Source organism: Tiliqua scincoides, chromosome 1 (assembly GCF_035046505.1).
Source record: "Tiliqua scincoides isolate rTilSci1 chromosome 1, rTilSci1.hap2, whole genome shotgun sequence".
Lineage (NCBI taxonomy): Eukaryota > Metazoa > Chordata > Lepidosauria > Squamata > Scincidae > Tiliqua > Tiliqua scincoides.
Genome location: NC_089821.1, coordinates 279,795,183 through 279,807,706, shown reverse-complemented (window position 1 = coordinate 279,807,706; position 12,524 = coordinate 279,795,183). Strand labels below are relative to the sequence as shown.

At 47.6% G+C, this 12,524-nt stretch overlaps 1 protein-coding gene across 1 annotated transcript in view; it reads left to right on the top strand.

The window, feature by feature from the left end:
• The first annotated feature begins 11,017 nt into the window (after positions 1–11,017).
• The window catches only part of ELP3 (elongator acetyltransferase complex subunit 3), a 76,154-nt gene continuing 74,647 nt past the window's right edge, over positions 11,018–12,524 (top strand). The window contains exon 1 of the mRNA XM_066611978.1: positions 11,018–11,149. Within this exon, the coding sequence (XP_066468075.1) occupies positions 11,131–11,149 (19 nt within the window). The 5' untranslated portion in view covers positions 11,018–11,130. The remainder of the gene's footprint in view (positions 11,150–12,524) is intronic.

Below are 12,524 nucleotides of genomic sequence, written 5' to 3'. Positions count from 1 at the left end.
TCATCTGACAATTTTTATTGTGCAGTAGCAGCTAAATGTACAGACAGCTGTGAATTAAGTTGAAAGTCGTGTGAGGGAGGCAGAATCTCCCCTAGTGTGCCTTTTTTCGTCCTACGACTATTGCCTTTAATCAGAGGAAGCACCTATATTTCTGACCTCATGCAGGAGTGACACTTTTTATCTTCCCTGTTAGGCACATTCAGACTACCATTCTATGTTTCAAGTTTGAATACCTGATCAACCCCAACAATCATCTTTCAAACAGGAGGAAAAAATATCTCATTGGAGGGTAGCTGTTTTGGAAAGTAAGATGCTGGAATGAAAGTTGGTACATGTACTCTACACACTCGGCTTCAATGTGAAGGGTCTCTCAACCCCTTCACCTGTTTTCAAAGGGAGGTGCATAAAACACCCAATTGTGGCATCTGCCTTGAATGCTGAGAGGTCAAAATGAAACTCAGTATTCTACATAATTCTCTTTTTACTCTTCAGACACCGGCTTTATGGAGGGGGAAAGAGGGATGCAAAATGAACCATAGCATGAGAGCAGAAGTGGGTCATCAGCTTCACTTGAATCATTAATGATGATACCCCTTCAAAGCTATGGAACTTCTCCTCCTATCTCCACTAAGGAGTTCTCTTTGCAAGAGCCAATCTGCTTATCACAGCTCAGCACAAAAAGTAATGCTCGGCTTCTGGTAAGGAAGACTTGCCTCCACCAAGGGCTGAATCTGCTCCCAATGCTCAGCCCCATCCCCTTGCCTCAGAGGTTCTGAAAAGGAACAGTGGTTGAAGATGGAACTCAGGGAAGGCCATAGATGACCAATCCTTGCAGAACTTGCCAAACGTATTATTCTGTTCTAGGCCTCCCTGTGCTTTTGCTGTGAGGATCTATAAGCTTCTTCGACAGCAACCTGGGGCTATCAAGCAGGATATAATTGTTTTAAACAAATCTTTCCAGCACAACAGTCAATGCTTGTGAGGAGCTTGGTGAGACTGGTTGCCTGAACATGGCTCAGCCAGTGTGCAGAGTTATCCTCTCTGGCTATAGCACAAAATCAACCCTGCCAAACCATATTAGCAAATGAGCAGGAGGGAAATGAAGTGGCTGTAATTAAAGTGACAGTTCTTGCCAACGCTGCCTGTCAAAATGGTGAGAAAGTGTCCACAAAGAGCCCTCAAGGTGATGTGACAGCAATTAATAGAGGTTTCATTTGCCCAGGAAATGTTAATTGCCTGTGATGCAGGCGATTCTGCCACTCCAACATCAGTTCTGCATGGCAGAATCTTTGTCCTGACTGTGGTTGCCCCTGGAGGCCAAAGTATTTCTTTGTTATTCTACAGCTGGAGCCCGGACTAGAATGATTTAAACTGATGCCTGGGGGAAAGCCGACAGGAGCTGAGGGGCATCCGGTTCGGGACTCTTCATCCCTATGGGACGAGGATGGGGAGGTTAGAGAACAACAAGGTAAAGGCAGAATAGGAGAAGAAATTGGGAATGGTAGCATGATGGGATGTGATAGACGGTTTGGCACAATGAGAGGATTCAGGGATAGCTAATAAGCAGCCCATCCTGGGGCATTCCATGTACAAATGCTTTTATGCAAATGCCCGAAGTCTCTGAGCAAAGATGGGAGAACTGGAATGTCTGGTGACAAGGGTAAACACTGACATAGTGGTCATAACAGAAACCTGGTGGAATGTGGAGAATCAGTGGGATACCGCAATCCCGGGCTATAAACTCTACAGGAGGGACAGGGAGGGGCATGTTGGAGGTGGGGTGGCCATTTATGTTAAGGAAGGGATAGAATCCAGCAAAGTAGAGATTGGTGGGTCCGACTCCATAGAATCTCTATTGGTTAAATTACCAGGCCTGAAGAGTGATGTAATACTGGGGGCGTGCTATCGTTCTCCAGACCAGAAATCGGAAGGAGACCTTGAAATGAGGAAGACCGGATTCCTTGACATGCTAAATGACTGTGCCTTAGAGCAGCTAGTCATGGAGCCCACCAGAGGACAGGTGACTCTGGATTTAATATTGTGCGGTACTCAGGACCTGGTTAGAGGTGTCAGTGTTACTGAGCCATTGGGGAACAGTGATCATGCTGTGATCCGTTTCGACATGCACATTGAGGGAAGAATACCGGGCAAATCTCTCACAAAAACCCTTGACTTCAGACAAGCGGATTTCCCTCAAATGAGGAGGCTGGTTAGAAGGAGGTTGAAAGGGAAGGTAAAAAGAGTCCTCAAATCAACAGTAATAGAGGCCCAGCGGAAGTGGCCCTTTTAATATGCCAATAAAGGTACTGAAGTGTATACCACAAAGGAAGAAGGGCTTGACTAAGTCCAGGAGGGCGCCCGCATGGCTAACCAGCCAAGTTAGAGAGGCCGTAAAGGGCAAGGACACTTCCTTCGTAAATGGAAGTTTTGTCCTAATGAGGAGAATAAAAAGGAATGTAAACTGTGGCAAAAGAAATGTAAGAAGGTGATACAGGAGGCCAAGAGAGACTATGAAGAACACATGGCCAGCAGCATTAAGGGGAATAATAAAAGCTTCTTCAAATATGTTAGAAGCAGGAAACCCACCAGAGAAGCGGTTGGCCCTCTGGATGGTGAGGGAGGGAAAGGGGAGATAAAAGGAGTCTTAGAGATGGCAGAGAAATTAAATGAGTTCTTTGCATCTGTCTTCACGGCAGAAGACCTTGGGCAGATACCGCTGCCCGAATTGCCCCTCCTGACCAAGGAATTAAGTCAGAGAGAGGTTAAAAGAGAAGATGTTTCAGACCTCATTGATAAATTAAAGATCAATAAGTCACCGGGCCCTGAAGGCATCCACCCTAGAGTTATTAAGGAATTGAAGAAGGAAGTTGCTGATCTCTTGACTAAAATATGCAACTTGTCCCTCAAAACGGCCACAGTGCCAGAGGATTTGAGGATAGCAAATGTCACACCGATCTTTAAAAAGGGAAAGAGGGGGGACCCGGGAAACTATAAGCCAGTCAGCCTAACATCTATACCGGGTAAGATGACGGAATGCCTCATCAAAGATAGAATCTCAAAACACATAGACGAACAAGCCTTGCTGAGGGAGAATCAGCATGGCTTCTGTAAGGGTAAGTCTTGCCTCACAAACCTTTTAGAATTCTTTGAAAAGGTCAACAGGCATGTGGATACAGGAGAACCCGTGGACACTATATATCTGGACTTTCAGAAGGCATTCGACACGGTACCTCACCAAAGGCTACTGAAAAAACTCCACAGTCAGGGAATTAGAGGGCAGGTCCTCTCCTGGATTGAGACCTGCTTGAAGACCAGGAAACAGAGAGTGGGTGTCAATGGGCAATTTTCACAATGGAGAGACGTGAAAAGCGGTGTGCCCCAAGGATCTGTCCTGGGACCGGTGCTCTTCAACCTCTTCATAAATGACCTGGAGACAGGTTGAGCAGTGAGGTGGCTAAATTTGCAGACAACACCAAACTTTTCCAAATATTGAAGACCAGAAGTGATTGTGAGGAACTCCAGAAGGATCTCTCCAAACTGGCAGAATGGGCAACAAAATGGCAGATGCGTTTCAATGTCAGTAAGTGTAAAGTCATGCACGTTGGGGTAAAAAATCGAAACTTCACATATAGGCTAATGGGTTCTGAGCTGTCTGTGACAGATCAGGAGAGAGATCTTTGGGTGGTGGTGGACAAGTCGATGAAAGTGTCAACCCAATGTGCGGCGGCAGTAAAGAAGGCCAATTCTATGCTTGGGATCATTAGAAAAGGTATTGACAACAAAACTGCTAATATTATAATGCCGTTGTACAAATCGATGGTAAGGCCACACCTGGAGTATTGTGTCCAGTTCTGGTCGCCGCATCTCAAAAAGGATATAGTGGAAATGGAAAAGGTGCAATAGAGAGCAACTAAGATGATTGCTGGGCTGGGGCACCTTCCTTATGAGGAAAGGCTACGGCATTTGGGCCTCTTCAGCCTAGAAAAGAGGCGCCTGAGGGGGGACATTATTGAGACATACAAAATTATGCAGGGGATGGACAGAGTGGATAGAGAGATGCTCTTTACACTCTCACATAACACCAGAACAAGGGGACATCCACTAAAATTGAGTGTTGGGAGAGTTAAACAGACAAAAGAAAATATTTCTTTACTCAGCGTGTTTGGTCTGTGGAACTCCTTGCCACAGGATGTGGTGACGGCATCTGACCTGGATGCCTTTATAAGGGGATTGGACAAGTTTCTGGAGGAAAAATCCATTACGGGTTACAAGCCATGATGCGTATGTGCAACCTCCTCATGTTAGAAATGGACTATGTCAGATGCAAGGGAGGGCACCATGATGCAGGTCTCTTGTTATCAGGTGTGCTCCCTGGGGCATTTGGTGGGGCCACTGTGAGATACAGGAAGCTGGACTAGATGGGCCTATGGCCTGATCCAGTGGGGCTGTTCTTATGTTCTTATGATACTGTAAGAAATAAAGGTAGGCCCTTATGATAACTCACAATCAGGTGGAGAATTGAAAATATCTACCTTTTGGGGGTACTGCTAATCCATCTTTCAACCCAAACAGAAAACAGCCAAAGAAAAAAGTCCAATAAGACCCACAATAAAGAGGACCAAGAATAATCCAAGTTTAGCAAAGGAGAAAAGAACAAAAGCAGCCTACAATCAGATATGATAAATCTGGATTTTCAGAAGGCTTTTGACAGAGTCCCTCACCAAAAGTTCCTGAGAAAGAAAACACATCTGGAGTATTGTGCCCAGCTCTGGTTGCCACATCTCAAAAATGATATAGTGGAACTGAAAAAGGTACAGAGGAGAGCAACCAAAATAATTAGTAAGCTGGGACACCTCTCTTACAAGGAAAGGCTACAGATTTGGGGCTCTTCAGCCTAGAAAGAACACCCGGGGGGGGGGGGGCTGTCAGGGACAATACATGATTGAGACAAATAAAATGAATGCCTTTTGGGGGAATAAAGTGGGGTAGAAATTTAGTAAATATAAATAAACATACAAAATTATGCATGGAATGGATAAAGTTATTAGAGGGAATTTCTTTTCCCTCTCTCCCAAACATCAGAACCAGGATACATCCACTAAAATTGAACAGTGGTAGAGTTAGAAAAGACAAAAAAAAAGTCTTTACCTAGAGAATAATTAATCTGTGGAACCCTTTGCTATGTTGTTGGCAACCTTCAGTCTCGGAAGACTATGGTATCGCGCCCTGGATGGTGGTTCTGGCACAGTGTCTAGTGTGGCTGAAAAGGCCGATTCGGGAGTGACAATCCCTTCCACACTGGGAGCAAGTGCAGTCTGTCCCTGGTCTGTCTCCCTGGCTATGGGCCTTCCTTCTTTGTCTCTTTGCCTCAGACTGTTAGCCAAGTGTCTCTTCAAACTGGGAAAGGCCATGCTGCACAGCCTGCCTCCAAGCGGGCCGCTCAGAGGCCAGGGTTTCCCACCTGTTGAGGTCCACTCCTAAGGCCTTCAGATCCCTCTTGCAGATGTCCTTGTATCGCAGCTGTGGTCTACCTGTAGGGTGCTTTCCTTGCACGAGTTCTCCATAGAGGAGATCCTTTGGGATCCGGCCATCATCCATTCTCACGACATGACCGAGTCAACGCAGGCGTCTCTGTTTCAGCAGTGCATACATGCTAGGGATTCCAGCACGTTCCAGGACTGTGTTGTTTGAAACTTTGTCCTGCCAGGTGATGCCGAGAATGCGTCGGAGGCAGCGCATGTGGAAAGCATTCAGTTTCCTCTCCTGTTGTGAGCGAAGAGTCCATGACTCGCTGCAGTACAGAAGTGTACTCAGGATGCAAGCTCTGTAGACCTGGATCTTGGTATGTTCCGTCAGCTTCTTGTTGGACCAGACTCTCTTTGTGAGTCTGGAAAATGTGGTAGCTGCTTTACCGATGCATTTGTTTAGCTCGGTATCGAGAGAAAGTGTGTCGGAGATCGTTGAGCTAAGGTACACAAAGTCATGGACAACCTCCAGTTCATGCGCAGAGATTGTAATGCAGGGAGGTGAGTCCACATCCTGAACCCTGACTGTGTTTTCTTAAGGCTGATTGTCAGTCCAAAATCTTGGCAGGCCTTGCTAAAACGATCCATGAGCTGCTGGAGATCTTTGGCAGAGTGGGTAGTGACAGCTGCATCATCGGCAAAGAGGAAGTCATGCAGACATTTCAGCTGGACTTTGGACTTTGCTCTCAGTCTGGAGAGGTTGAAGAGCTTTCCGTCTGATCTGGTCCGGAGATAGATACCTTCTGTTGCAGTTCCAAAGGCATGCTTCAGCAGGACAGCGAAGAAAATCCCAAACAAGTTTGGCGCAAGAACACAGCCCTGCTTCACTCCGCTTCGGATGTCAAAGGGGTCTGATGTGGAGCCATCGAAGACAACAGTGCCTTTCATGTCCTTGTGGAAAGATCTGATGATGCTGAGGAGCCTGGGTGGACATCCAATCTTGGGGAGAATCTTGAAGAGGCCGTCCCTGCTGACCAGGTATTGCTATAGGATGTAGCAAATGCCTGGCTTAAATGCCTTTAAAAGGGGATTGGACAGTTTATGGAGAAAAAAATTCATCACAGATTACAGCCTGGGTGGACATCCAATCTTGGGGAGGATCTTGAAGAGGCCGTCCCTGCTGACCAGGTATTGCTATAGGATGTAGCAAATGCCTGGCCTAAATGCCTTTAAAAGGGGATTGGACAGTTTATGGAGAAAAAAATTCATCACAGATTACAGCCTGGGTGGACATCCAATCTTGGGGAGGATCTTGAAGAGGCCGTCCCTGCTGACCAGGTATTGCTATAGGATGTAGCAAATGCCTGGCCTAAATGCCTTTAAAAGGGGATTGGACAGTTTATGGAGAAAAAAATTCATCACAGATTACAGCCTGGGTGGACATCCAATCTTGGGGAGGATCTTGAAGAGGCCGTCCCTGCTGACCAGGTATTGCTATAGGATGTAGCAAATGCCTGGCCTAAATGCCTTTAAAAGGGGATTGGACAGTTTATGGAGAAAAAAATTCATCACAGATTACAAGCCATGATGACTATATGCAAACTCCCGATTTTAGAGGTAGTCTATGTCTGAATGCCAGATGCAACGGAATGACAACAGGATACAGGTATCTTGTGTGCTCCCAAAGGCATCCGGTGGGCACACAAGATACAGGAAGCCGGTGTGGATGCGCTGTTGGCCTGATCCAGCAGGGCTCTTCTTGTGTTCTTATGTTGTGTATAAACATGCATAGGGTCGTACCATCAGTTGAGCAAATGCCCATCAACAGGAAAACACAGAAAGACATATACCAGTGGTTTCCAAACTTTTTTGACTAGCAGCCCGACCTCCTGGACCATTGGCCATGGTTCCCCATTAGGACTACAATTCTATACATTGTATAGGGTGGCGGGTTTTTCACAAGGATTCCGCAGCTGCCTTGGCTGGTTTCTGCAGCTCCCCAGGGAGCCATGGCTCACAATTTGGGAACCACTAACATATACGGATGAAAACCAGTGAATGCCTCACATCTCTCTATTTTACTTTTACTATTCATAAAGGGACACTACAACAAACAAGAAATCCTGTTAAAACCAAGTCAGCAAGAACCAGAAAACAGTGAAAGAATAAACATAGCGGGAAACATAGCAAGTCACGCAATCTTCAACTGAAGTCCGTGACCTGTCACTTTTTGGGCCAGTTCCAACAAACACCCTTAGAAAGCCAGCCCTGCATAAAGGACCATTGCACTCGTTCAATCTGGAAGTGATTTCTTTTTGCTTTTATTTTTTTAATTTATTACCATGCCTCTCAAAGTAGCACCCAACAATTAAAATTAGCAGAAGCCACAGCCCATAAAACCAGTTAAAAATCAGACAAATGCAGCAGAAGCACAGATCAAAGAGAAGATCCAAGGAGAGAGGCATACCCTGATCATGTTTTGATGATATGAAGTCATGATGCATTCGCATCTGCCTTAGGGTATAATTCACAAACCCAGACTGGAAGGCCAGCTGGGTTTACCACACTGCTTCATCACCAGTCTCCACATGCCAAGCACTTTGTGCCTGCAGAAACAGATCTTTGGTTTTGCTCTGCAAATTGGCAGCATCCTATGGGCAGAAACCAGAGCAGGGAGTCTGGTTTCTCCTCTTTCCCAAACATGGCAGGATCCCATAATGGGAGATGTGGTCAAACGGCCCTTCTACATATGCAATATCCCTAGGATACCTGGGAGAGCATCACTGGATGGGGACACTTTAGAAGGGGAACATGCCTTCTTCTCAGGGAAAAACGCTTGTCTTAGGAACAGGACTTGCTAACAGCTCCCTCTGCTGGAACTCACAAGAAGAGAAAAGAGATGTTAAAGAACCTACATACCATACTTAAAGGCCTTTTAAGGTAAAACACACACACACTTTTATTTTTAAAAAAGCAAAAATAAAAAATAGTCTAAGTCAGTGGTTTTCAAACTCTCCAGGAGAATTTGAGCCACCTTAAGTTCTTGCGGGGGGTGGTGGTGGTGGAAGAAAGCGGTGCAATCCCCAGGATTGCGCCACTCAGGGGGCTACAGGGTCTTGGGAGCACTTACCCAAGCCTCCTGCAGCCTCCCCAGGGTGCAGGGAGCCTGGTGCAAACCTTTGTTGGAGCTCCCTGCAGCAGTGACTGTAAAAGCGGAGCAATAGCACCCCGCCTCTGCTAAAGCAGAAGTGGAGTGCAATCACTCCACTTTCACTGCTACGGGGAGCCCTAACAAAGGTTCGCACCGGGCTCCCCGCACCATGGGGAGGCTGCAGGAGGCTTGGGTAAGTGCTCCCAAGCCCCTGCAGCCCCCTGAGCGGCACGATCCTGGGGATCGCGCTGCTGCCTTCTCCCTGCCTCCAGGCTGCCCCAGCCCCTTAAGGGGGCAGAGGCCAGGGCCCACCGGGGCATCACGACGCCCCAGTTTGAAAAGCCCTGGTCTAAGTGAAAGGAAACTGCAAACTCTCCCTCTTCAAAAAGGACATGAAGAATACAGAGGGTGCCACTTCAACTGATGACAGCTGAAAACAAGACAGCAACAAGGAAGCCTGAAAATAACACCAAAACTGCAATGAAAAGATATTGGCACACACCAGACACTGAAAAAGCTGACTGAAAGCAGGACTGTCCCAAGCAAACTGGGATGTCTGAACACTGTAGCTATCACTATGTTCATTTTATAGTTATGCTGCAAGCAAACGAATTTGATAGGATTCTGCATGAAATGTATCTAACAAGTTTAGATACATTTCATGCAGAATCCTATCAAATTCTTTTGCTCGCATCAACTTCCTTGAAACTTGTACTTGTCAATGAACGTCAACCAAAACCCCCAATTTAGCATAACTAAATAATACTATTTAGTAAAGGCAAAAATAAAAGTGTATCCCTGTCCCTGAACCTGTCTGTGAGACCAGGGAAGTGCTAGGCTTAAAAAAAATCACAGCACACAAAAATTACCATAGAATGTGAGAAAAACACAAAAGAACAACCTTTTCACCTTTTCTGGGTAGATAATTCCTATCTGCCCTAAAAATAGTGGTCTTCAACCGTTTTTGTGCCACAACCCTAAAGTATGAGACTCGGGACACACCACTGCTCCTCTCTTGGAACCCAATCGGCCCACCCATACCCCCTTCACCACCCACCCCTTCCCCCACCCACTTCGTTTCCCCCTACCTCTTGTGTCTTTACAACAACCCTGTGAGGAAACAGCCTGAGCAGGGAGAGGCTTAGGAGCTGCAGGGCAAGACAGTGAGAAGAGGCTGTGCAGGATTACATCAAGAACTCAGTTTTGATAAGGCAATACCATTATTGGATTGGACTCAAGCCTTCTCTTTCACAGGCTCTGAATGGTTGCTGTGACCCCCAAATGAGACTTCACAACTCCATTGGGGTTGCAACCCACAGGCTGAAGAACATTGCCCTTAAACATCATGCCCTATAATGCATTGTTCTCCCCACATTCAGTCTATATATTCCATATGACCCATTGCATGACCCATTGCATGTAATTCTTTTTTACCCACTCTGCTAACTGGGTAAGAAGCACTTTTCAAGTGGGTGCTCCTCTTTTATTTAGCAGCTGGAGAATAACTGGCCCTCCTCACCCCAGCAGTGTCTGTTCTAGAGGCTGTCGGTGTTTTGTATCTTTTAGATTGTGAGCCCTTTGGAGACAGGGAGCCATTAGTTATTTGATTTTCTCTGTAAACCACTTTGTGAACTTTTTGTTGAAAAGCGGTATATAAATACTGTTAATAATAATAATAATAAATAAAATTAGTATTTTTGGTTTTTATTTTGGCATGTTCTACGTTTTGGGGTGCCTTGTCCCAGGGATGTGCAGTGAGTGGGGAGACAGGTGAGGCAGAGCCTCCCCACCAGAATCCTTTGAAAAGTGCTGCCACCTGTGAGGGGCAATGTAGTGAGGCAGGTGAGTCCTTCGAAAAGCGCCACTGCGTGAGGCCCCCAAGCACACACAACCCATGTGCTCTGCCTGCCTGCTCCTCTGCTGTCCCTGCTCCACGCGTGGGCTGTGGGTGCTTGGGGGCCTTACATGGAGGCAGCGCTTTTCGAAGGACTCTTGTGGGGAGCTCTGCCTGCCTCCCCACCCACCGCACGTCCTGCCTCGTCCTCTGTTGCGCTTACACCTGGGCAATCAGTCTGTCCAGTGTTCCCATTTCGCAGACGGGGAAGACTGAGGGCGGAGAAGCCCCATCCGCAGTCCAGGCTCCAGCTCTGCTCCCCTCCACAGAGAAACTGAGACACGGGCTCCAGCTCCAGCCCCGCGCGCATCACTCTGGGAGGAGGAAGCGCCGAGGGAGTCCGCGCGACCGCTCCACTCGCGGCCGGTAGCCTGGCCGTCCAGAAACACTTGAGACCTGCAGGGGGCGCGAGGCAGCCCTGGACGGGCTGCTTTACGTCTGCTTTACGGCGCTGTGTCGCGTTCTCTCCCCTTCTTCCGCCCTTCCCTTTTGCGACGGTGCCGTAAAGCGAAGCCGGCGAGAGGCATGGTCGTGGGTCGCGCGCCCCGCTGAAGGATTTTGACGCAGGCGCAGTCGGGTGGCCGGAGAGGCCTGAGGACCGCGAAGGGCTCGCCTTGGCCATGGGGCAGAAGAAGAAAGGTAGGGAGCGGGGGTCGCCTTCCACCCCCTCTCCTTTCCTCCGGGGGGCAGGCGTGGCTCTCCCTCCACGTCCTCGCAACAACCGGGCGAGGCGGGGCTGAGAGAGCCTGAGGACGCCCAGCGCGGGATTCGAACTCGGGTCTCCGTCCAGGGCGACCTGACAGAGTCTGCCTTATGGGGACTTGGCTTGAGCAGAGCCAGCTGGGTTCTTCTGATGTTCTTATATCTCTCTATTTTTCCTTCCTGCTATGTGCTACTTTCTGCCTCCAGAGGGTTTAGATCCAGCCTGCCCTTTCCCCTCAGCCCCCACTGCCACCAGCTAAAAAACACCCCCCCCCCAATCCTATTGGAATTCTCCTACTCCAGTGGGGTTTGGATCCTGCAGGGGAATTTGCAGTCTGGAGGTTGCCTCAAGGGAAGGGGACATTTGTCCCCTTACCCCAGGGAATGCCACAGCTGCTCACACCTGTGTTTGGACGTGCACCTGCTGTGCTAAATTGCTAGCGCAAGTATAAATGGATCTTTGTTGACAGATCCAGCCTGTACTGTGAATAGGATACAGAGTGCGCTGCTGCTGCTGCTGATCCCACCGCTGCCCTGGGCTCAGTCTGCATTCCATCTACTGCCCAGTGTGGAGCTTACCAGGATGGCATGAGCCTTCCTGCTGGTGCTGCTAACTCCTATGCTGTCACAATGTGCTTGATGGCACATTTATCACAATCTCCGCTGACACAAATGGGCCATAGGATTGTGCAGACAAGCATTTTGGTTTAGATAGATGTGCGGATGGATAAGGGTTCTTATCCTCCAGAAAACTTGGAGTCTTGCTTTTTCCCTTTTCTATCACCTCTCCAAAATATTGTCTCCTTTTTAAATGTACAGAGGCACAACTCTTCTCTCCCTCTATGTGTATTATTTGCCAACCCCACTTGTACACTGTCCGTTTTCCTCTGATGTCTAGCTAACTATGGGCCCAGTCCTATCCAACTTTCCAACACCTGTGGAACTGAAATTCTGCCCCAAGATAAGGGAACCATACCTTAAAGAGGGCTCTGTGACTGCCTCCCCACCATAGGATGCAGTGCACGCCCCATTGGCATGGCTGCACTGGCACTGGAAAATTGGATAGGATTGGGCCCTATACTATTGCTTACATGATAACAAGTACTATATTATGGTCCTTATGATACTTGGTGGAACTCCTTTGCCTCCTTCACCCTGCTGATTATATAAGTTCTGTAAAATTACTGTTTGTGACCCTGATCCTCTCTTCTTCCTTTTCTTCTCCCATCTTCACTCCCTTCCCCTCTCCTTCCAGATTTGGTAGAATCATTTTCAGCACTTTTAAGTCAGAGATTCTGCCTATGTTTAAGCA